Source organism: Saccoglossus kowalevskii, chromosome 12 (genome assembly GCF_978046115.1).
Source record: "Saccoglossus kowalevskii chromosome 12, keSacKowa6.1, whole genome shotgun sequence".
Lineage (NCBI taxonomy): Eukaryota > Metazoa > Hemichordata > Enteropneusta > Harrimaniidae > Saccoglossus > Saccoglossus kowalevskii.
In genome coordinates this window covers 22,289,869-22,317,504 of record NC_140652.1, presented here as the reverse complement: position 1 = coordinate 22,317,504, position 27,636 = coordinate 22,289,869, and the positions used below count along the sequence as shown (strand labels likewise).

General features: G+C 34.6%; 1 protein-coding gene across 1 annotated transcript in view; it reads left to right on the top strand.

Annotated features, from left to right (window-relative positions):
* The window catches only part of LOC100377223 (neuron navigator 2-like), a 315,635-nt gene that overhangs the window by 172,619 nt on the left and 115,380 nt on the right, over window positions 1-27,636 (top strand). Inside the window, exons 4-7 of the mRNA XM_085506505.1 lie at window positions 6,366-6,438; window positions 7,675-7,767; window positions 8,226-8,453; window positions 11,265-13,284. Of these exons, the coding sequence (XP_085362631.1) occupies window positions 6,366-6,438; window positions 7,675-7,767; window positions 8,226-8,453; window positions 11,265-13,284 (2,414 nt within the window). The remainder of the gene's footprint in view (window positions 1-6,365; window positions 6,439-7,674; window positions 7,768-8,225; window positions 8,454-11,264; window positions 13,285-27,636) is intronic.

Sequence of the window (27,636 nt, the reverse complement as noted above, 5' to 3'; positions counted from 1 at the left end):
ATGCATTTCCTCGTTGTTACCCTGTTTTTTACCTCCTTAAACCATCGCTACAATAGTTTTTTGTAGTTGAATGCATGCTTTATATATGCTTATAAGAGTATATGGGAAAAAAAATTGATATTTTCAAAGAAAAAAACCTCTACTATATCCTTAAACATTAAATATGACAGAAGGAAAATAGAATCCAATACCAAGGTTCCAAAGTCGCATCTATTGGTAATTGAATTTGGCCAGTGGTACACTCCTGCAGTGTCAGTGGCTTGTGTTTAATTGAGTCTGCACCACATACCAACTGCAGCACACACTCACAGGTGGATTCCTTCTACACCCCCCCCCCCCCCCCCCACTTTTCTTGGTACATGTAGATTTGATTTTATGGTGCTACAGCTGATTGGCTACCTTTGCAGCTTTGTTTACCTATGTTTTAATATTTTCATACCCACCAAAATAGAGAGGATGTGGAAATAGAGAACATTTCACATAGCAAGTCAGAAAGGTGACCATTCTACGGTCCTGTGGGGATTGGTGATTGACAGACACATGTACATTTTTCTTCAATACAAGGTTACATTTTTAAAACACTGCTTGAAGGAAAAGACAGCTGAGTAATTAATCTTCACAAGTATTATTTGATTGTGCTTGCATGACCTTATTTCAAAGTGAAGGACATTTCATTTGGACTTGGCAATCAATCTAATAAAATGTGACTTCAGGTTTAAAGGGCAGCAGTCATCGTGCCGCGTCCTGTTCGATATGGGGACTCATAGCGACGTATACAACGCGTGTAAAATACATTGTTTATTTATATGAAATTCGCACACGCGCTGCGCCAGGGGTTGCATCTGCTTTTGTTGTGCAAAGGGAAGATCACATGTGATATTAGACTGATTTTATGAATAAATATACACAGAAATGTTTATTATTCTTACTATTAAATGCAAATACACAGTAATGTATCTATATCAGGAATAAAATTTAAAAAAAATGAACTAAATAATCAGAAAAAAATAAAATATTTTTCTAAAGCACATGGCAGTTGACATTAATAATTCATGGGTTTAGTCATAGACAGTGTAGTAGTCTTGCTATAATTTCAATGGTTTTCGATATATCACCATGATTTGTGAAAAAAATAATACAATTCAATTTTTACTAAACTAATATCGTAAGTGTGCAAAACTAAAGTCAATAAATTAATCTTTTTTTTTTGTCTCGAAGTTTGTCAGTATAATTACTGCTGAAAGAAAGGATGCACTAATTGATAGTATAGATATCGCAGCAGTGATGTCGGGCAGCTTTCCATTATTGGTCTAGTTTTCAGTGAGTCAGAGGTAGTAATGTCCTCGTTTTAATATGATGTCTTTAATAACAGTCCATTGGTAACTGTTACAGTATATTGTTACATAGCCCATAAAATGACTAGACTCTCCAACTACAAGCTCTATAAATAAACATTTCTACCACCAATCTTAAGTTTTAGATCACTGTACTTTGTGGCTGCCTGGGTCTATGTACCAAAATATATATAGAATTTTTTTCAGTCGTGAATTTCAATCTTAACAACAATAGTTGCCTGGGTCAGTGGATTATAAATAGCTATTTTCCACATTATGGATTTCTTCCTTAACAACAGTCGTTGCCTGGGTCAATCTACAGTATATGTATATATAGCATTTCTGAATTTATAGATTTCATCCTTAACAACAATAGTTGCCTGGGTCAGTGGACTATAAATAGCTATTTTCCACATTATGGATTTCTTCCTTAACAACAGTGGTTGCCTGGGTATATTTTATTCCAAATTGTCATCTTTAATACAGCAGAGGTTGCTCCATGTCTATGAATTATAATTATTCTAGGAGTTATGCACATCTGCGATAAATTAGCAGTAGTGTCCTCTAAGGATCCCAATGACTGTAATTGTTTAATTACTGTGGTCCAATTAACAATCCAAAGACTTTTCAAGTTGGTCATTAAGCATGAATTTGTGATATGTGAAGGTAAAGGAATACCAATCAGGGAATCTGAAATTTATACCAAGGTTTATCCTAGCCCTGCGTACTGTGCTGTGTGTACGGGGACGCGTTCGGTTGATAGATGTCCCCCCACCACAGCCCTACATACAGTGCTGTGTGTACGAGGACGCGTTCGGTTGATAAATGTCCCCCCACCACAGCCCTGCGTACTGTGCTGTGTGTACGGGGACGCGTTCGGTTGATAGATGTCCCCCCACCACAGTCCTGCGTACTGTGCTGTGTGTACGAGGACGCGTTCGGTTGATAGATGTCCCCACCACAGCCCTGCGTACAGTGCTGTGTGTACGAGGACGTGTTCGGTTGATAGATGTCCCCACCACAGCCCTGCGTACTGTGCTGTGTGTACGGGGACGCGTTCGGTTGATAGATGTCCCCACCACAGCCCTGCGTACTGTGCTGTGTGTACGAGGACGCGTTCGGTTGATAAATGTCCCCCCACCACAGCCCTGCGTACTGTGCTGTGTGTACGGGGACATGTTCGGTTGATAGATGTCCCCACCACAGCCCTGCGTACAGTGCTGTGTGTACAAGGACGCGTTCGGTTGATAGATGTCCCCACCACAGCCCTGCGTACTGTGCTGTGTGTACGGGGACGCGTTCGGTTGATAGATGTCCCCACCACAGCCCTGCGTACTGTGCTGTGTGTACGAGGACGCATTCGGTTGATAAATGTCCCCCCACCACAGCCCTGCGTACTGTGCTGTGTGTACGGGGACGCGTTCGGTTGATAGATGTCCCCCCACCACAGCCCTGCGTACTGTGCTGTGTGTACGAGGACGCGTTCGGTTGATAGATGTCCCCACCACAGCCCTGCGTTACAGTGCTGTGTGTACGAGGACGCTTTCGGTTGATAGATGTCCCCACCACAGCCCTGCGTACTGTGCTGTGTGTACGGGGACGCGTTCGGTTGATAGATGTCCCCACCACAGCCCTGCGTACTGTGCTGTGTGTACGAGGACGCGTTCGGTTGATAAATGTCCCCCCACCACAGCCCTGCGTACTGTGCTGTGTGTACGGGGACATGTTCGGTTGATAGTTGTCCCCCCACCACAGCCCTGCGTACAGTGCTGTGTATACGGGAACGCGTTCGGTTGATAGATGTCCCCCCACCACAGCCCTGCATACCTCCATAGACAAAGTCCGGGAGCGCACCAGCGTCGGTGCACAAGTTAAAAATAAGTAGTTTCCCAATCAGCTGAAATGACGATATACTTATCCATGACAACCATTACAAAATTATCTGAAACTGTGTCTTGTGTCATGGTACATGTATATATAGAATACGATGAATTGAACCATGAGAACCAGTAGATTTTGTATATTTCAAATTTTTCTTTTTCATGAGAAAGATTAAAAATATTCCAATGATGCCAGTTATTTACATACAAAAATTCAAAAGGTATTTCTTGTTTGTCATCCTTTCTTGCACAGAATGACTGCCATCATATCAGTATCAGAGATATCCGCTGCTGCAATAACACTTAGTTAATAGATGTATGTCTAGTCTAAGTTTATTTGCAATTGTAATTGATCTCTAGACGGTAGTTTATTTCTTTTGTAAGCCAATTAGGTGAGCTTGTCCAAGCAACCCTGGAGTGACAGATGTCTTAATAATATCTTAGTTTGACCTACAGAGGGCGCTGTTGCATGTTTAGTTACTTTAGGTTGCTGAATTTATGTTGAAATTTTCACAAAGAAAAAAGTATTTAAACACGCAGTTTGAGTTTGAGAGACTGGTTTACACATATGCACTTACAATAAGCAACTAAGAAAAAAATCTTCATCAAAATTTGACAAAGCATGTCAAAGATGCACATTTTCAAAAAAACAAAAAGTCCTCTGATGCAGAAATTTATTTTAAAAAAAATGATTCAATCTTCTGAATGCCATTCACACACTGTTTGTTATATTGATAAAAGCATTAAGTTGCTTGTCTCATGCTTCTAACTCTTTCAGATGTAGATCAATAGGATTAATTGATCCAGGACTTCTGTGTTCATTTTGTGGATCAATACCAGCATGTCTGATTACTACAAGTATTCATTACAGTCCCCCAACAGTGTTGACCCTCAATGTGTTCTAGGACTTGTGCCATCAATTAATGTTGATATAGAGTTTAATTGAATGCACAATTCACTTGTTTTGATAATAATCCATACGGTTGTGAAATCCTCCCACCAGGGAATTTGAACCCTACTATGCTTGCTCTGTATCATGTTCATATATGTGAATTTGCAATATTAAAACTATTCTATTATTCTGTCAAACTGGTTTCATCCAGATTGCTCCAGATTTTCAGTTACAGTCATCCACTTTGTGGAGGAAATAGTTTGTATACCATGTCATCAACATGGAATCATATTATTGGTTGCTTATGCAAGAACAATGCAACATTTTAAAATACTGTAAAATACTTTATTTTCGCTTGGAATTAATTTTCGCTGATGGAATGATTCAGTGAAAATAAAATCCAGCGAATATCCCTTTTTTCCTATATTTTACGTTCGATTTGTCAAAAATCTTTGTAAATAAATTCCATGCAAAACACCCAAAAAGTTTTTTCAGCTAAAATTAATTCCAGCTAAAATAAAGTATTTTACATTAATTAGTTTAATCAAAAGAGACATAGATAAAAACGAAAAACAAATATTTTTCGTTTATAATCTCAAAACAACCTTACTAATGTTATTATAACTTCTGCCTTATTTTGTGGTAACTTTTGCTACCTTTTTATTCTGCATTCTATCCCCTCTTTGGTAAGTTTGGTCATAACGTCTCATCAGCTACAGGTCGTGTTTAATAAAAAAAGAAATTTGGACAAAATTATGCGAGTGTATTTTGTAAAATGTGACCAAAGTTGACATTGGCGTTCAAAGGGTCAAACGCGACTTGCTTCTGAAGTTCATAAGTACAGTACAGAACACATCTGAGTGATCAGCTGTTCCTTTTCTTATTAAGTTGTCACTTTGTAGCTATGTAAGAGTTTGATAGCTATAGTATTAGGTTTGATGTATTGGTATGGTAACTATGTAGTATTCTCTCAAAGGAAAACTAACACCGAGCAATCAATAGGTTATGCTGCCATAGATAATGGGAAAACTGATTGTTGTACTACGTATGGTAGTGATTATAAGTCTTGCTCACTTCAGAGCTTCTGGGTTTCTGTCATCACTGAGTGAGTCTAAACAATGAAGTTTCCTATGTATTCACTATCTCCCATCGTAGCAATCCATGCCCTCTTTCGGCAACTGATGGTTGCCTCTGAGTGGGGGCTGAAAAAATACTCTGGCGGGCGAGAATGCTATCTCCATGCTAAAGCTTACCTCTGTGTCAGTTACGTTGCTACCATGAAAGCTTGAGCTAATTTTTGCCTCTGGGACAGAAAAAAATATTTTGGTCAGATATTTTCTTAAATTAAATCTGATAAATTATTAAACGACACACAAATTTTGCATGCTTAACAATAAGTTGTCAACAGAGGGTGCTGTGCAGTGGTAGAAAGTAAGAAAAAGAATGCCCACAATCTTTTTAGTGGCTATAGGTTTGGCAAGAAACATGTTCATTTGATTTGATTTCTGTTTATTTTATTTTTTTAAATGCTTATTAAATTATTGCTTTTACAGAAATGTGTATACATATACAACCAGTTTCTTGTATTAGTGCCTGATTCTTTGTCTAATTTATTATATTTTTTAGCTATTATGAATTTATGTAAATAACAGAGTGTATAGTTATAATAAGTTGTATTTCATAGACATTTGCATTTCTGATATAACATATGGAGTGTGGGCGAATAAAATAAAATAAAATAAAATAATTTCGATAACCAAACACTCCCAACAAATAGCCTTGTGTACCCTGAACTTTATTGTCCAAAACATGGAAAAATTGTATGTACATGTAATAACACAAGATTACCATGAGACTTCCATGAAACTGAATTATTTATTCTGAATTTTTGCAAAATAGGTTTTTATGTGAACAACATTGAACATGGGTGTTAAGCAATCAGCAAACCTGATAAAGAAAAAACTATTTTTTTGTTTGAATCTATCTGTTTTATTACCTAATTTAGTTCATGATATCTTAGGATACATGTATGTTAATATTTGTTAAAAGATTTGGAAAAGGATGATGTACCGGTAGTACCCAACTCACTGTGATGTCGTTGTGTTCAGTTAGTTTGAGTCCACTGCAAAGTCGTCACTTGGCACTTACCAATAACAATTTTATGTGCTAGACAGATCTTTGGTCGTAAGATTTCATGGAATTTATGAATGGAAGATTTGTGGCACCAAGTTTAATGGAATGTATTTGTTTTCTCCGTAGCTTGAAAATCTTGAAGCATGTTTGGGATGCCTGTCAGCTAAGGGAGTCAATACGCAGGGATTGCTTGCAAGAGGTAACAATCTTGATCTCCATAATTCTGTAACTTCTCAAATCAACATTGCCAGAAATGGTCACTATTTCATAATTTCCAACATAAGTGTTGGCTGTCTCTCTCAATGTAATCTTCACTACTGTGCCATGTATTTGCATTGATTATTGATTTTTTTCGCTAATTCACTAAATTAGATCTATGTGAACATGTAAAGTAATAGAACTCATTTTTTTACTGCCAAGTTCACATTAAATAGTGAAATTAAGTAAAATACTGTGAAATAATGTATTTTCAATGGAATTAATTTTCGCTGAAAAGACTTTTTAGGTATTTTGTATGGAATTTATTTTCACTGATTTTTGGTATTAAAGTTGAATGCAGAATATAGGAAAAAAGGTATATTCGCTGGATTTTATTTTCACTGAATCATCCCTTCAGCGAAAATAGCGAAAATTAATTTCATGCGAAAATAAAGTATTTTACAGTAAATTGTTTTACAGTACTCCATACAATATTTTTTCCTTGACTTGTGAAAACAGGTCATGTGATTTAGATGAAAACAGGGCATGTGATTTAGATGAAAACAGGGCATGTGATTTAGATGAAAACAGGTCATGTGATTTAGATGAAAACAGGTCATGTGATTTTCTGGCTATGTACGTACAAGATCTTGGTGGCTATAATCTATCAAATCTTTGCTCATAATTTAGTGCAAATATTTTTACATTTGTGAAACAATCACTAAATTTTGTCTTCATTTTGGACCATACAGGTAGTTTCAGATATTGCTTTTAGTTTTTTTTAGTTTCTGAGTTTTTATCAATATTAAAATGTGAAGAGAAGCAGGCCGCACACAATTCTTTTGTAGATGGTGCCTACAATTGACAAATGGCTGTCAAAGGGTTAATGAAAAAAAAAATTCACTAAAAGGAAGTGGTATGCAGTGTTTACGTAACTCTTATGTTAGTGAAAAAATATTAGTGATTCCTTAGATTAAAGTTGGGGAGTCATCACCTGCGCATGCGTCAGATGGCCATAGCGTGTCATTGTTTACAAACAAGCATCTACCCATGAGCCTTTGCATATTGAGCATGTGTTTTTATCGTGCGCAGGTGACGATCCTCCCATTTAAGAAAGATATGTTCACAAATATTGACTTTTCCCATTCCAATAAATTTTCACGATTTCTAGTGAAACTAATATTGTGGCAATTAATTTATTAATATACGTAACTCTTTCATTCTTATTGCTCTGCAGACATCAGAGATGGTAATCTAAAGGCAATATTAGGTTTATTTTTTGCATTATCACGATTTAAGCAGCAGCAGAAAACACAGGGTCCACCCACAAGTAAGTAATACACTGTTTTCATCAAATTTGTTTGTATTCTAAATTATTCGCTTGTTTGTAAATCTTTCCTCACATAGGCACTTTTTGGAAAAGCGTTTTTCAGTGACTGGTGTGGTATTCATGATTTGATGGTAGGTTGCAGGACTTAGTATTGAACTTGAATTCCTATTAGTTTGACCTCTATATGCTAACATTTGTTAGTATATTTTCTTTTTTATCAAACACTATTTCAAATACTAGATCAAAATGGCTGTTTATCCTTGTGTCACCATGGATATTTTAAGCAAAACTGTTGTAACATTTGCGGCTGAAACTGAAATGCAGCTATGACAGCGCTTATGCTTTAAAAATCTTGCTTATGTTTGTATGTTTGCACTTTCTATATTCCACTGTGTTTGTATGTGTGTTGTTTCTCTTGTCCAGTGGGTAGTTTGTTCAATATGTTTTATGTCTTGCAGGTCGTCACTCATCGTCTACAGCTATGCGGGGCGGCACTGAAATAGGTCCTTCTAAGCTCCCTGCACCATCCAAAACTACCCGGCCTGTATTGAATAATAGCAATCAAAATGGAGTGGGCAGCCAGGGATCGCAAATCGCACGGCTCAATGTGACCAATAAGCTTATTGATAGGAAACAAACAACAGGTGGTCAACCGCAGACCACATCCACAACTCGTATCAGCCAAGGTATAGATCGAAAAAAGAAAAAAAAAATCTGAAAAATGGTTTCTTAGTTAGCCTGCATGTCTTATTTGTGTGCATGGCTTTCAATTTTAACATTTATATTCGATAGTTTACGGTTACCATGGCAACATTTATAGTTACTCTCACATGCATGTGTACATGTCTTGGCTTGCTTTTTCTAATATTTATTTATGTTCTGACTTTTTATGGTATTTATAGTAAACAAAATATCCTAAGAACTGCTTGGGGTGCTCTTCCCTGCTTCCTAGATTGTTACACGATTGGCTCATTTTTCAACATTCCATTTCACCTAGTTTGTGAAACATTCATTTTGCATGTCATTAATTATTTGACCATTGACCCTTGTCAACTCAAGTTGAGAATTTTGGGAAGTAAATTGTGGGGAAAAACAACACAAACAATGATTTTATTAAATATTGAAAAAAATATATAATTTCCTTCAAAGATTTTTTTTACCAAATTGAGATAATTTGCTTGATTTTGATTAGATGTTTGATTCAAATTTTTCAAAAATTATGATTTGTGTTGAAAGCGAGTATATTGTTGATGGTGATATAGTACAAGGGTTTTTTCAGCAAAAAAAAATTATAATTTAAATATATTACAATGTTTTACCAGTATATATCATTAATCTCCAAATCTGTGTTATACAAAAAAACATGGTCTGTAACCAGTACAAAAATGATTCATTTTCTTTGTGTAACAAATTTACAATGAAATAAATAAAAAATATAATTAAGGCAATTTAAAGCCAAATTTTGCACTATTGAGCACTTTACTGCCCATACATGCAATGCATTTTGGAAGAGAATTTTCACTTGTTTACGATGGAAAACTATTACTCACTGAATTCGATGTGGATTTATTGAAATGTTTTATTTGTGTCAACAACAAATTCAACTATTTTCTCCATGATGCTAAGCAACATTTTTGGATATGAAAAAATATTCCACCCTAAAAACCAATGTTTTGACTTGAATCCATGTGATTCAGAATTCTTTTTTTCACTCTGAAAAATTCTCTGGTGATTCCATTTTTTGTTTTATTTTTTGTACCCTGATATCATGGAATTATATCATATCATATCAATGAAAGTTTACTGAAAATCACATTTAATCAATTCAGCTGAATCTCCTTATTGTTCCCTTTAATGCTTGTTTCATCATATTATTTGTTTTAACTTTAGTATTTCTAGTTCACAGGTATAGAATGGTGCTGATGATTATCTATATCTTCTTCTTGTTAAAACCTTTTTACTATTACAGCATCTCACTTCTGTAAATGATTGTTTTCCTTCTTGTCATAAAAACAAAAGGTTTCTAATAGAGGGCGCACTTTAATCACCATCTTTAAGCTGTTGCTAAATTCTGCTTCAGCTCTGTTTGTTGATATGGCAGGAAAACTTTCTCTCTATGTACAATCTGTCTTTCTAACATTCTTTGTAGTAAGACAAGGAATTCATTTTGTATGCCATGTTTTGTTATAATTCTTGAATGTTGATATCAAATGCATGTTCACTAACTTTTCATTATCATGTTGACAATGCTGAATGTAGTGTATTTAGTACTTTATCAAAAATAACATTTTATGCTTTTTGAATGTTTTCTGCAACTCTTCAAATTCCCTAATTTTCCCCCACCGAAATGTTAATGCTACTTTTTTTTACATTTTTTAGTATTTTTCTCTTTGATAATCTTGAATCAGATAGATATAATTTCCCATCTTGATCAATATTTTTGAAAGTAATATTGGGAGAATTATGCAAGTTTATTTAATGAGAGGTGACGAAAGTTGAACATTGAACTTTTTTACTGTTTTTTTTTTTATCTTAATGGTTTTTGGTAATGATTTGTTAATTTGATCTATAGACCTCTCTCTCTGTCTGTCCAAACAACTTTGTCCTTTCAGTTTTACAGTAAACTGGTATATAATCCAATTTTCAAATTCCTCAATCATTTGTCCCGTTTTTTTTTAGTGTCGTCACTAAGGTTGAAGGTTAAAGATGCAATATGAACAAAAACTTCAATTTTTTGTTTAACTTTGTTGTTTGATACTCAAGACTGTTGACCGAAATGTGGTATGATTTATCATAAATTAAGAATGCAGTACACACAACAGTATTTGTTAGATGAAAAAAAAAAAAAACTACTAAGGCCAGGAAAAAAAAATTCTCTGTTTCTCGTTTCATGGAAGTTTTAAAATGAGGCAGCGAGGCAATTTTTTTTTTTTTGAATACTGAGCTAAAATGGGGGAAAGTTGAGACAAGTGTGATTACAAGCGCATTTTGGAATGCTTTAGAAGGAAGGAAAAAAAAAAAAAAAACGTTCGAGCGCATAGTTAAAAATGATGCGCACGGAAACGAGAAACAGAAATATTTTTTTCTCAGCCTAATGCACATTTTCAGTCATTTGTATCGTGCATAACAACACAACCTGTGCGTATGCATATTTAGAGAATTTCATTGTTTCATCAGACAAACTATGATGTGTGCTACAAGAACAGCTTCCTTGAATCATGATATTTCATAATCAAATCTAGTCATCTTTCTATATATAGTATCAAACAAAAATATTCCCACATATATTGCATCTTAAAACAAAATATAGCATGTATTAAAATCAAATTAAACGTAGCTTCCACAATTAGTCTTCCTTCTCTTATGTATTCTTTTAAATGTACAATTATTTTAGTATGGAGGAAGGTGGCCAGTACTAGAAATTCAATTCACTTAAAACCAGATTATTTTTGGGATATCAAATTTTTTGCTAAAACTGTTGTTTTATTCGTTACTAGGTATGACGCAAAACCCCCACCATTCCTCAGGTACTGCTCATCATCAGCAATTGTCCAATGGTGGGGTCTCAAACATTCCACATCCAAGTGCCAAAACTGCCAAAACTACCACTGCCAGTAAGAGTAAGGTAGCAACAGACAAACAAACATTGAGTGCTTCCCAGAAGCCCACAGCCAATGGCAAGAACTCTATGCTTGGTCGGTTGTTTGGTGGATCGAATGCAAAAGAGCGATCAACATCAAAAGATAGAACAACTGCTCCCGTGCAGAGAGATCGGGGTGTCGTCAAAGATCGGGGTACTGTGCGTGACAGAACTACGAGTAGAGATCGTCCTCGATATGGGACACGTTCGTCTGAAAGCAGCACAAGTATAGGAACAGTTTCAAGCAGTACATCTGGACAGAGTACTTCCACAACGGGTAGTTCCCGGTCAGCTGTAAGCTCCTCTACTATCACATCCACATCTACTGCGACCTCAGCAAGCTCCGAGAGTCCAAAAACTGGTTTGAAAGCGATGCAAAGGACATTGGGTAAGGCTTTAAACACTGCAAGAAAAGGTTCTCCAAAAACTCAGAGGAAAGAACTTGGTGTTAGGACTGATCCTAAAAAAGTTGCTGGGAGGGCAAGTCGAAGTAGCAGTGTTGTACGAGGTGACGACAACCGTCACGAATTGGAAGCCAAGAGTAATGAAATCAATAGAAACCGAGAACGAGAAGAAGCGAGGCGAACTGGTTCATCTGAGCCAAGTTCTAGTCCGGCGGCTGCCAAGAAAACTAACAAAGCAGCAGGATGTGCTTCGAAAGGTGGGAAGAACCTTAACGTTGCAAAAGGGAAAGTGCAAAATACGAGTGGAATTCCTCAGCCTAAAGCATCAGGAAATAAAAACGATTCAAAAACTAAAGCCAATAAAGAGTATGACAAAAATGGGAAGGAGTTACCAAAGACACCCACTCGGGGAGGTTTATATGGAACATATCCCGGACCAGCACGGCAACGAACGCTTTCCCCAAAACCTGGACAGAATGCCAGTACTCAGGATTCAAAAAATGTTCATCAAGAGAACAGGAACTCCTCACACAGTTCAAAAATGACAAAAAATCATCCGCATAATTCAGTTACAAATAACGGGCCCCTTAGTTATATTAACAGTATCAAGAACACAAGTGATTTGAGTTTGAGTAATCATTCTTTTAGTACAGATTCTACTGCCAGTACGCCCGGGACGATGTCATCGGGAAATAGCTATTCTTCAGATAGTAGCGTAATATACCGTCCACAGAATGAGGAGGTTATGACCACATACGACAAAGATAACAAAGCTGTAACAACGTTCGGGACGCCCGAACAGCAACGAGCAGCAAGGAGCATTTCTGAGCTTCGCCAAAATCTAGATGCAACTTTACAGAATTTACGATCAGTTAGTCCAAGTCCAAGCATTCGTAGTACTGTAGAAACAACTTTTGATAATGATAATGTAGTAACGCAACAGATGCATCATCATCCAAGCCCAAATTCCTCCGTAGATACAAGCCTCAATTCCGGAGAAGGGATGAGGCAGCCAATGTCATATTTACGTAACTTTACCCCAACATCAATGCTGAGTAATTCTATGCAATCTCCTTTAAGATCATTCGGTGAAGGCGGCCCTCAATCAACTGGATTTGGATCACGAGCCGGTTTAAATCGGTTTATTCCAACTCCCTCTTCGACTAGAATGTATAGCACAAATTCGTTACGTAGGACAATCTCAAGCAGGAGTCATCTGACTGAAATGAACACAGATCCTTCGCAAATAATGGACGACATCTCTGATCCCGTGAATGAGGACATCGCCAGCGGATACGTCAGTGATGGCGACATTCTGAGTAGAAATGCGCAACTGGATGAGATAGCCAGTGGTTACATGAGTGAAGGAGGCGGTCTGCTGTACAACAAACGAATTCCCGCAAGATACCGTGATGGCATGGCGGCAGTTAGAGAATGTATGTCAAAGACGCTGTCGTTGCCAGATTCAGACAGGTAGGAATGAACCATATTTATTGTCTGTGAGTTTGAAGTGTTTGAAGTTGTGAATGTATGAATGTCTGAATGAGGGAGAAGCGAATGAATTAATGGATGGATGGATGATTGATTGATTGATTGATTGATTGATTGGATGGATGAATGATTGAATGAATGGATGGATGAATGAATGTGAATGTGTTTTTGTGGCAGTAGTTTTTAAAGCTTGTCTTGAAGAGTGTTCAATGTGTGTTCTTTTTTGTTCTCATTTACCATATTTTCTCTATTAGAAGTGCATCTCTGATAGAAGTGCATCTAATCCAAAATTGCATTTATTGTATGCTGGATCATTAAAACACAATTTATACTTTTAGATACAATTTAGATACTTCTCTGTCATTTATACACATACATCGTACATGTATTTTATTTTCCAAAATTGTCATGTGTGGGTAGTGACTGAGTATAAGATTTTGATATGCATAAAAATATGTGTCCTTGGCTTTGATGCCTTAAACTGATACTGATTATGAATACTGCCAACTTTAATTGTGAAAGATTTGGGGGCAGTTCAATTGCAGATATATGGTAAGTGATAACATTGTCATGTTTTATGAAAGCGCCATCTGGAGTTCAATTCTCAAATTTTCTTTACTTTTGTTTTTATCCTTTATTTGCCTGTGAGGGCGGTAATCGTTCAGTTGATTCATGTTCACAACCACGTAACCTAATAGCTTATACAGTGCTCTCCAATATTACTTAGATAAGGAATGCTCAGTATTAATTGAGAATTAGAATCCAATTAGTTAGCACAATTTATTTTGGCAGCTCAGAATTATCTCTAGCTACAAGTTATGTCGGAAATGTATGACATTTGACAAAGTTTCTTTCTTGTTTGAGTAATTGCTGCTTAAATTTGAGTAATTGTGCTACTTATACCACAATGTTTTACAAAGTTTGTTACCCCATTTGGACAATTTTCATCATTGCAAACAACAATAAAGCAGCATTTTTTCTGTTTAAGCTTAGAACTTCCTCGTCTTTTTTAGCCCCATCTTAACAATAGGAAAAATCCCTGAGTGAATTAATTTTTTTGTTGATACTCAACATGTTCATCAGTTTATTTTCATTCTTGTATATACATATTGATTTATGCAATTAAGGTAAACATTTTGATCGATTTATGTTTGAAGTTTTTTTGCCATATTTCATTTAATAGTTGGAAATCATTCAGTAAAACAAAAACATTATATATTTTTTATATTATTTATTTTGAGTAGAAATCACAGTGAAATTGCTAGAATAAATATCCTCAGTATTGTTGCTTTGTGAAAACAAGAAAGTTTGTGCATCTCTTAAATACTTTGGAAGTGAACCATACTCTAGAAATGCTATAATGTCTCAGAGGTTAGAGGTCAAACTCAATATGTTGGCTGGTCCCAGTGTTTCATCACCTTTGACTTATTGTTTGATCTTTGGCTCCAGGAATCCTTTCATGTGTTCTTTTTCTCACTTGACAGACTAGAGATGATAAACACATCAATTTACTTTTACTGAAGTATTCTATTCTATTCTATTCTATTCTATTCTATTCTATTTATTCTATTCTATTCTATTCTATTGTTGGTGAGTTACTCTATTCTATTCTATTCTATTCTATTCTATTCTATTCTATTCTATTTTATTGTTGGTGAGTTATTCTATTCTATTCTATTCTATTCTATTCTATTCTATTCTATTCTATTCTATTCTATTCTATTCTATTTTATTCCACTCTGCTTTGCTCTACTAGAACATATAAACAAAGTGAGCAAAGTTCTGTTTTTCAGCATGGACAAAATCAACTTGTGTTCTAAAAGTCGAGTGACATACATGTAACTTCAAAACATATTTGAGTCAGATTCTCTCAACTGGATGCCTAAGTAACTGAGGAATTCCTACTTAACCTAATTACTGGTGTCTTCCAGCTTTAACATGTATTGGAAGCTGTGCTCCTTTTCAATATATATTACAATGACTCACATATTCTGTTATAAAATGTTATAAAACATCTGCTTCTGTTTATTTTTAAATGAAATTGTCATTATAGTGGCTGTGTCGAAAAATTTAAAAAATGTGTCAATCAAATCGAATCAAGTATTAATGTTAGAATTGAATTTTGTGTTATTTTGTTTACATGTATAAAGTTTGACCTATCGTTGGCATATTAGTGTTACACTGTTTCTCTTTGCTTCTATTATTGAGGTTAGATTTCATCTTTGAATTTGTCTTATTTAAAATCAATCTTTTACTGGTTGAAACTTGTTACAGCCGGATTTAACCAGTTTGAACAAGTTTTCTCTGATTAGATACAAACTTGATTGTGCTGGATTTTCAAAAACAGTTGAAAACCAGTTTGCCTAAAATCCAGTTTAAACCAGTTCAAACCGGATGTATTCACCATCTTAGTAGACGCATATTCAAAAACTGAATATTGTTTCTCGACAATTATAAACTACTACAACTGTTCTTTTTTTTATGAGCTTTTGTATGTACAGCATTGTGTTAATGTCATCGTTCTCTACTCCCTTTACTGTTAACAACCCCAAATGAAATATTCTCTTCTACCGGATTTCTCTCACAAAATTTAATTTGTTTTTCCACCTTATGTTTTAAGCTGAGCACCTCTCGCTAATTATTGTGATCACCATGAAAAATGATAAAATCAGTTACTATGGCAACAAAGCCAGGAATATTTGGTCAATGAAGCTAGCCCGCACAGAAGGTGGTGGATTCCGTTGGATAAGATTTCTCATGAACTGTACAAAATCCAAAGCCTTATGGGTGCTTACAGGGGTCATACAATGTGAAAATGCAACTTTATAAACCTGTTTACAGTACAAAAACCCATCTGCAATTGATCATACTAATAACATACATGCCCCAGTAAGCTTTGGAATGCTGTAATTTGCTACATTTTCACACACACTGATATTCACTCTCTGAATGTCTATATTCATTGTGTAATTATTTAAATACTAAATTTGCTCTCTCTATTAGAATGAATATAAACCAAAAATTGCATTTATTGTATCCTGACTGAATCATGAAAATATGAATATGTTACCATAGAAACACACATACAATGTACATTCGTGTAAACATGGGGGCTAGCTACAAGTACTGTAAAATACTTTATTTTAGCTGGAAATATTTTTCGCTGAAAACACTTTTTGGCTGTTTTTGTATGGAATTTATTTTAACTGATTTTTGACAAGTTGAATGTAAAAAAGGTATATTCGCTGGATTTTATTTTCACTTAATCATTCCTTCAGCAAAAATAGCGAAAATTTATTCCAAGTGAAAATATAGTATTTTACAGTATACTAATACTGTACTTCTTTGTTTTCTACCAATTATAAAGTTCTATAATTTTTCTGAAATCAACATATCACTCAGTACTGGGTAAATGTCCATGTCCCATATTTCATGAAAAAAAGTCACTAGTTGTGAACATTACGGGTGACCAGACACGCAGGGCAGTAGTTAAGGGGTCTTCCTGCCTGAAGGCGTGTTATAGTTTAAAAATGCTAAGTCTTCAAAGTATGACAGATACATGCATCGATGAATAAACATTGTCACATTGTGTATATACACTGACATACACTGACTACAGTTGATCTAATAAAACATCACAGATGGCCTTTTCCTGCCATCTGCTGTACTAAGTAAGTTCAATATTTGAAGAAGTTTACTAGGTATCACACCACTAATACATTCCAACTGAGAGTGGCTGGAGATGTTCCAGTAAATCTAACACCTTTCTGATGCCTGGGAGTTTTACTACATTTAAAGGGGAACCGATACTATAAATAGGGGCAAGATGGCCACCGCAATTAGTATGCTAATCTGAACGAAGCCGCTCACATTGTGGCGGGAGCTCCGTGAAATGTGCCATTTACGATGTTTAGAGATCAAGCTGTGATTCCAAATATATTTCTACGGGGGCATGAATATGTACACTCATCTGGTTGGGCTTTTGATGTATAAATGTTGTTGTTTTCGATCGAAACGTGCCGCAACAGGTACAAATCATGAGTTTAAAATGGCGGCTAATGTATGCAAAATGCCTGTCAATCACAGTTTGAGTAAGCGAGCATAATAAGCATTCATTTACTTAGTGGGCAGAGACGGTGTTAATTACCCATGAGCATGTGGTACAATCCATGGGATTGAGAGGTTCCCCTTTAATGCTGTAATTTTCCCTACAAAATTTCAATACCACGTTTTATAAATTTGTATTCTGAATCATTGACTACAGGTTTTGATTGAAATACCAGTAAGCAGGGAGCTTGCATTTTGATTTGTCGATGCAAGTCTCATGACTAAAGCATTTACATATTCTTGCAGTTAATTTCCTTATAAGGAATGGGCTTAGTATTGATTGGTTGGTATAAGTCACATGGTGCAAACATTTACATATTTGATTTTCTAATATGGAATGGCCATGATATTGATTGGGCGGTATAAGTCACATAGTGCAAACATTTACATATTTGATTTCCTAATATGGAATGGCCATGATATTGATTGGTTGGTATAAGTCACATGGTGCAAACATTTACATATTTGGTTTCCTAATATGGAATGGCCATGATATTGATTGGTTGGTATAAGTCACATGGTGCAAACATTTACATATTTGGTGTTCTAATATGGAAAAATTATGATATTGATTGGTTGGTATAGGTTTCATGTTGCAAACATTTACATATTTGGTTTTCTAATATGAAATGACCATGATATTGATTGGGCGGTATAAGTCACATAGTGCAAACATTTACATATTTGGTTTTCTAATATGAAATGACCATGATATTGATTGGGCGGTATAAGTCACATAGTGCAAACATTTACATATTTGGTTTTCTAATATGAAATGGCCACGATATTTATTGATTGGTAAAAGTCACATGGTGCAAACATTTACATATTTGGTTTCCTAGTATGGAATGGCCATGATATTGATTGGGCGGTATAAGTCACATAGTGCAAACATTTACATATTTGGTTTTCTAATATGAAATGGCCACGATATTTATTGGTTGGTAAAAGTCACATGGTGCAAACATTTACATATTTGGTTTCCTAGTATGGAATGGCCATGATATTGATTAGGCGGTATAAGTCACATAGTGCAAACATTTACATATTTGGTTTCCTAATATGGAATGGCCATGATATTTATTGGTTGGTATAAGTCACATGTTGCAAATATTTACATATTTGGTTTCCTAATATGGAAAAACCATGATATTGATTGGTTGGTATAGGTTTCATGTTGCAAATATTTACATATTTGATTTCCTAATATGGAAAAACCATAATATTGATTGGTTGGTATAAGTCACATGGGGCAAAAATTTACATATTTGGTGTTCTAATATGGAAAAACTATGATATTGATTGGTTGGTATAGGTTTCATGTTGCAAACATTTACATATTTGGTTTCCTAATATGGAATGGCCATGATATTGATTGGTTGGTAAAAGTCACATGGTGCAAAAATTTACATATTTGGTTTCCTAGTATGGAATGGTCATGATATTGATTGGTTGGTATAAGTCACATGGTGCAAACATTTACATATTTGGTTTCCTAATATGGAATGGCCATGATATTGATTGGTTGGTATAAGTCACATAGTATAAATACTTACTCATTTGGTAATATGGAATGAGTATGAAAAATGAAAAGCATTATCAGATTGTAATATTGGTTTCCTCATTGAGATAAGTGCACATTTAATGATTGTGAACACCTTTTGCAAAATAAACCTGTATTCATTTTTACTATAAAATAATTTTGATTAAGATCTATAGCCAATAGGAAATTATGATTTGGTCCAAAATAAACAAAGAAATTAAAAAAAAAATTTAACAGGAACAGTATTTGCATTAAAAAGGTTAATATACAGTGTACTATCTCTGGTTGTTCCAGTTAACTGCCGAACATCGGACATGGTTATAGAGAGCTGATAGCCCCAGGACCTGTCATTTTAAAGAGACCTACGTAAAATATATGTATTAAATCAATGCAATGTTTTTTCTTTGGTTGGGTAACCTTCTGCCAAGATCTTGTTTGTTTTTCCAGTCAAAGTACTGCCACTTAACACTTCAATTGGGGAGGTAAATGGCCATTAAAGTTGGGCTCCTGACATTTTCAACTTGCCATGCTGTGATCAGTATATCAGTAAAACAAGGGTCAGAGAATAGTGTACAGCTGCTCTTCGATGTTTGGTATAAATCAGTTTACGGGGGAAGAGACTAAATAAGGTATAAAACCAGTTGATGGATTAGATGTGTCTGGGTTAGACAAGTTTTTTATTAAGTATCGTATTTGATCCAGGGCTTGTGGGTGCCATGAGGGCAATATTTTTCTTGATGCTCTACCTCGGTACCTTGGTGCATTTTAAATTTAACTTCACAATTTCATGAGACCAAGGCATGTTTTGCCTCAACAACTATATGTTCAACCCCTGTTGGTTCAATTGTGTCACATGCGAGTCAAAAAAAAAATGTTGTTTTAGTTTGATTTGGGTACACCACTACACTGAACCATTATATGTATTTTAACTTTTCAACAAGTAATTTATATACATACATTTGCATTAAAGAGCAAATTTTTCCCTATTTTTACCTGTTGAGTCTGAGTTGACCTGGTTTACTGTGATTTTTATGCTAGATGGTGCATAATCTTCATACCTTACCATGGAAAATAAATTGCTAACATTATTTGAGAAATAGAAGCCCAAGGCAAGCACCAGATCAAAGGAGAGCGCACACGTTCCCTAGGTGTCTGTCCTTTTACTGGTCTGAGGTTAAAATTTATGATGGGGTATTGAAGCCCTTTTCTTTGTCCGTCTTCCTGCCCAGATAATGTTTTTCAGCAGCTCTTAATCCTCTATATTAGGGTAAAGGGTAAAACTGACACGTGAGCAATGTGTGGCATCCAAGGCATTATGGTCCACCACTGATGCGCAGAGATCTTTCGTGATGCAGCTACTTTTTCTCCTTCCCTGGAGCTTCATTGACTCAATACAAAATTATACACTAAAAAAGTTACCCAGTAAATTATCTTTAAATACTACACAGTTGAGGAGTTTTCAATTTGAAAACTAAATGTAAAATATAATGAAAATCAGGGGCCACAACACTGAGCAATCTTGATTGTTTGATTCCATTTCGAGTGAAGATCCTTACAAAATACATCCTGTTAGAGAACACTCTGCAAGTTGGACACCTGGATGATTCAGTGGACTTGGTGTTGAATTTCAGATCAAGGTGAACCATTGATTATGGCCTACCCTTATCAACATTAATCGCTAGAAAACAAATCCAAAAAATAACAATCATTGTCGTCATGATAGAAAAATAATAGTTGTAGATCTCTCAGTGAATTTCAAACAAAATTATATCATTTGCATCTTCTTCATGTTGGCGTATCCCAAGATTAACTGGATGTAATCTATTCAGAAACTTGTTCTTAATCTGTATAAGTGAAGAAAAAATTCTCCCCTCCTTGTGATAACATACAATAATGTTCCATTTATAGATTCCAAGGTTCCATTAGAAATTTGACTTGTCTATAAACTTGTAATAAAATGTCTTGTGGACACCTAGGTAACCTGACACACAACTAAATGAAAGTTATGTTTATTAGCTGCCTCTCTGCTGTTTCTTAAAGTATTCTCTCATTCCTTAGAATGGTGTCAAGGACATGTCCATGTGAAGCCAGTTATTATAAAAATAGCTCAGTGGTATAATACACAGCGCCCTCTATAGTTTGCTGTTTACATTTATTTTTAACTTGAACTTCTTGTCATGCCTAAACTTTTATTTTTCTGAAGAGAATTTGTCTCTAACAAACTTTATATATCTTATTTAAAAAAAATGTTGTACAAACACATTTTTTTCAGAAAATAAGGTGATCATGAGCTAAAGCTCAATAAGACATTTAATATGTCTATTTGGTTCAAAAATAAAATTATTGGAATATACCGAGGATACATAAAAATTTTCAAATATTACACTAAAATTAAAAATTTTGAATAGTCATAAAAAAAAATTACGATAATACAGCACAAAATGAAATGCAAATTGATCTGTGACACTGCGAGTTAATAAATCCATTGGATTATTATTTATCGTCAACTACAAACGTCCTCGTAGACCACAACTAAGTATTTGTTCAATTAAACAATAAAATTTACAAATATGTGTCTTTCCTGATTGATTTGCTATATACAATAATAATCACTGATAATTTAGTGTTTTCTATTGATCATCAAACATATACCATACATTGTGCTACAAAATCAATATTTTTGGTTTTCAATAAATCATACTCAAGTTTGGCTCTCAGTAAGTTAAAAGTGTATATTAAACAACAATATTAAAAATTTATGTGTTTTTGTCAAAACTTCATCTTTAAAGGGCAGCAGTCGTCGTGCCGCGTCCTGTTCGATGTGGGACTCATAGCGACGTATACAACACATGTAAAATACATTGTTTATTTACATGAAATTTGAACACGCGCTGCGCAACAACGCTTTAAATATATAGATTCAAGTAATTTACCATCATGACTGCTCCAGTTATGTTTCTTTTGATTCCCTGACACCTCACATTGAATCTACTGCAAGTGAAAACATTGAATGATCCAAGGCTTTTTAATATAATGGTGAGTGAGATCAGGGTTACTGGACTGTTATATGACTTGATTTGACAACATTCTTCACATGTAATAAATTACACATACATCAAAACAATCTCTTATTCGTTGTATCACATTACTGATGAGTTTAAAGGAATGGATGCCTTGGAATACTTGACATGGTCCCCTGTCTCAGGGTCACTGCTTAAATTCTCTGACTACTATCTACTGTGGAACACACGTTCTGTTCATTTCACCCAAGATTCCAAACCTTGACCAAATCTACTCACTGCAGTCTGCTCACTGTCCAATTATATCCTAGAAATTATGAAGGTAATTCTTCCATTCAAAATTGATGATCTTCGTTCTAACTTTTCTGTTTTCACCACTCCACTTCACTTTATCTAAAAGTGAGTCTAATATGATCTACACTATTCAATATATATTTCACAAAAGTCATTCCATCCTACTCTCATTACACTATTCTATTGCATATCGCTCACTCAAATACAATCTAATTCAACCAAGTCTAATCTTCTCTAATCACAGATAATCTGAACTAATCTATACGATTCTATTCCACACCACTCAAATAAAATAAAATCTAAGCAAGTCTAATCTAATCTACCCTAATCAAAGCCAATCTGTTCTAATCTACACTTTTCTATTCCACATCACGCCACCCCAATGCTAATCCAACCAAATCTAATCTACTCTTGTCACAGCTAATCTGAACTAATGTATACTATTCTATTTCACACCACTCCAATACAATCTAATCTAAGCAAGTCTAGCCTAATCTAATCTACTCTAATCACAGAAAATCTGAACTACTAATCTATACGATTCTATTCGACACCACTCCAATAAAATAATCTAAGCAAGTCTAGTCTAATCTAATCCACATCACTCCACTCCACTCCAATGCAATCTAATTCAACCAAGTCTAACCTAATCAACTCTAATCAGAGCAAATCTGATCTGGTCTAATCTACACTTTTATATTCCACATCACTCCCTTCAGTACAATCTAATTCAACCAAGTCTAATCTACTCTAATCACAACTAATCTATACAATTCTATTTCACACCACTCCAATAAAATGCAATCTAACAAGTCTAATCTAATCCCCTCTAATCCAAGCCAATCTGATCTTATCTAATCTACACCATTCTATTCCACACCACTCCACTCTAATACAATCACTTTAACTAAATCTAATTTATTCTAAGCCAACATACGCTTAATTATATCGTAGTCTTCTATATGTAAGCTTTGTTTTTCTAATAATAGCTAAGAGAATCAATACAATCAGAATGGTTCATATTCCATATGATATTACTTTAATATTTATTAATATTTCCAGATCCATGCATGAATAAACCATCCATATCATGATACAGACAAAACTACATTATTCAAATATTGTATTTATTAATAAACTAATAAACTCAGACAATCGTGTATTTTCTGTTATCAAAGTTATTGCAACAGCGGGTTTTCAGTTTCAGTTTTAAAATATTTGCTTTCTGTATCTCTTACTGTATAAGCCTTTTGTAGTCTGATGTCTTCTGTGTTACATTATGTTAAATAGTGTTTCATGACCTCATCTTGAACTTTCCTGATATTTGTTTTCATTGCTGTGGTGTTAATAGGCCTTGCATGACCCCTAAAGGTCACACATCCTTGCCATTTTTGGGGGGAAAATTCAATGTGAGTGAGAATTTCTCTATCATTTTTTAAAAAAAATGTACATTTTGTATTCAGTTGCCAGTTATGGCAAAGATAGAATTACAATATTGAAAATACTCCAGAAAGTACCAGGATGTGTGACCTTTGAGGGGTCATGCATAAAACGTATTTAAAACTCAGAACAAAACTTGAGAGATTTGATTCATAGCCCGGAAACAAGCTGATTTGTCTATCATTGTATTTCCACCATGTTTCTTTGGCAACTAGGATATTTCCATGGCAACAAGAACCCATCCTTTTCCAATTACTTAGATGTGTCACAGAACAGATTGCTTTCATGTAGAATCATTCAGTAGATAATCTGTCATAAAAAAAATTGTTGTTTGTTGTTTTATCAAATAAAATTGTGTTTAGTGTAAATATCTTGGTATTTGGAAATATTTTCCTTTACAATGTGATTTCTTCTAAATAAATTGAAAAAATAATAATATTCATTGTTTTAAATCAAATCTCAAAATTTGTAAATGTTGCTATACAGAGCAGAGAAATGTTTGGTGAGATATTTTCCCTTTATTGTCAAATATAAATAACTTTGGTTGATAACAAGAGTCAAGTATTGAAAAAAATACAGCATTTTTGATGAAAGTAAAAATTTAAATTGTTTATAAAATTCTTCAAAATGTATTTGTAGTTATTACTCTATATTATGCTTTTGCAATATTTAATCGATAAGAGGATATTTTGTCCAAAATATATTAAAAGTAGAAAAAATTCTTGATTATTGCTCAAAATGTTTCAAATTGCAGTAGTGTTGGTTACCATGGTAACACTAGAGCATCAGATATTTATGTAAATTGTGTATATGCAAATTCAGTCAGATGACTTTCTTGTTGTAGGGAAAAGCAGATGTCTTCTGTGATACCCTCTGTGGGAGAGTGTCAATCTTCAATAAGCTAGGGAGGCTGTAATTAACTTGAGTAGGGCTGTCTAAAAAAGCAATCGTATCCTGAAAGCATGTCATCCCAGTGAGGGAACTAAGTCTGTGCGTTTTGTACTGATACAAGGCGAAACTTGGAGTTATTTGTCCTGAAATTGGTTTGTGCTGGAAAACATACCTGAAATTAACGGATCGGCGCTCAGGAATTAAATTCCAGGGAATGTAAGTTGGGTTTTATCGATGGAAGTAGAATCGGTGAGTTCAGCGTATCTTATTTTTGTGGAATTTTGATGTGACATTCTTTTGAATGTAGTTTTACTGCCAACCAACTGATAAATATGAAGCGTGGAATAGAATGGGATATTTTTTTCACTCTCACTTATATTGCTTCCACTTTATACAGAACAGTTTTTGGATGGATTTTTGATAGGTCTGCTGATGATTTTGTTTTTTGTCATCTTTTTATGGATGAAGTTTTGTGGCTTGTATTTAGAGTATCATCCTTAAATCAGGATTGTTTATATAGAAATGGGAATGTTATGGTCGCTGAATAAAACAAATACCATATGCCTTAAAATAAACAGACACTGTGTGCATTTTATTGCCTGTAACCAAACCATGTGTAATTGCAGAAGAACTGAACAGAGGATCAAACTTCTGTCTTCACTGTCATGCCATTCATGTATCTATTCTCTGCAGTCAGTTCAGATAACCAAATGTTTGTGCAGCGTATTTATCTTTCTGTGATTAAAAAAAAAACAAAAAAACATTTAATAGATGATGCAAACAAAAACAGAATTTTGGTAAAATAATATGTTTTTATTTAATTTATTTTCTATTTTATTCTTCAGAAACAAACAGAGCTAAACTCTAAATTACAGATCATTTTTTTTTTTTTTTTTTTTGAACAGCCTTTTTCCCCACCAACTACCCGGTGAAAATTTTTTGTTAGTATTTTCATATAATTTTTTTTTTTTAATTTTTGCTTAAATGGTTGTAATTCTCCTCCTACTGGTTGAAAAATAATATGAAAAGCTGTTAATTTTGCAAAATATGATTTAAGTTGACTTTGGCATTATGTTTCCTGATTTTTTATCAGACATGTTAGTGATGAAGCAATATGAAGGATAAGTTTTGATTTTGGTGGTTGACAAGTTATTTTTTATGGTGTAGAGTTGAAGTGTTGAGGTCATAGACCAGTCTTGTGATCATCTAGGGTTTCTTTCTCTGTCTCTTTTCATGAGAATGTTCTATTCTTACAGAGGGGTGGAATGCGTGTTAAACATGTGTAGGTTCGTTGATTATAGAAATGTTGTTGAAAAAGTTTTCCTCATGGAATCCAGGGTCTTGGGCAATACCATTTGAGCGTGTAGCTAATGAGATTTCGAGAGTGCAAGAAAAAATTGATAATTATATATCAAAGTTAATTACTTACATTAATGACAGGTGTACATGTATCTATGGATAAAAGTTGTTTTAAAGCCAGGGGGGAGTCATCTGCGCATATGTCAGATGGCCACAGCGTCAGTATAGCGTGTCATTGTTTACAAACAAACATCTACCCATGAACCTTTTTAGCATGTGTTGTTATCGTCGCTTGGGACGTGTGCGCAGGTGACGACCCTCCCGCTTTAGTGATCCAACATACAGTGGATGCCTGTTTCAATTTATGTTTGTTTAGAGATGTGCTTTTAATAGAGTAAATATGGTAGTGTGTTTTTATCAAAACCATGAAAAAAATATTTGTAATTCTAAAAAAAAACACTATCTATGTACATGTATGTGTCAAACTTAGATGTCATACATTTAATTATTGCAGTCCCTCCAACTTGATGTGAAAGATCACCCATCTATGAAAGATGAGAATGGTATGTTCTTAATATCTTGGTTTGGGTGTTTGTTCTATTCAATCTGCAAATCCCCCCTCCCCAAAAAAATAGGAATTTGTAAATTAATGAATAGAGTGTTCTAGAAAAAAGGACTTCCACTGATTTATTGATTATCAGATGTCATTATTGAGACTCCTTGTTTAGCACAGTTTAGTCAATAATGTCTTTCCTGTCTTCCAAAACATGGTATTCCGTTTGAGAGACTGGTTCATACACATGTACTCTCAATTAGCAACTCAGAAAAAAAAAAGTCAGCAGGGAAAGCAGTGAATTCAATAACCAGAAATGTCATCTAGCACGAAAAATATTTAAATGAAACTAAATAAAAAAAAAAGAAAGCTGTGGTACTGGCTGTTATAACAGAGTAAACTGACGATGAATAAACTTGAGTTGAAATCCTAAGGGTTGAATGGCAAGACTATTCCACTCGTCAAGATACATTTAATACTAATAAATGTGACTTTTGATTATTCTTTTATACCCTGTTTGCACTGTAAGTATCACATCTCTCTAATCAAGGGAGATGGAAGCTCAAAAATGTTATTTTGGTAGAATGTTAAGTTCAACAAATTCTTACAGATATATCTGTACTAACTTTCTATCAGGCTGATTTTGTATGGACATAGAGAAAACACAGTACCAGTATTTGCAATAGTTTCAATAAATGTTGCCTTCTCAGTTTCAGTTTATTTGTTTTTCCTCTTAAAATCTTGGCCATGTGTGTTTCTAATTAACTGCTCATGGCCAATATGTAATTTGAACAAAGTTATTTTAGATCCTGTTTTGTTGCCTTCACAAGTTTTGATCAAAAAAGTCAGTAAATATTAACAAATTTAAGTATTTTCAGTCTGAAATAGTAGCCAACAAAAATAGCATAGTGAATCATTAAAATATGACTTATTTTGACCATAGATACATATCTGTAATGCCCTGCCCTGCTACTGTAACAGACCAAATGTATTTTCAATAATGGTGATAAATTCTGTCTTCTCAGTTTCAGTTTATTTGTTATTCCTCTTAAAATCTTGGCATGTGTGTTTCTAATTAACTGCTCATGGCCAACATATAATTTGAACAAAATCATTTTAGATCCTGTTTTGAAAAGTTTGATCAAAAAAGTTGGTGAATATCATCAAATTTAAGTATTTTCAGTCTG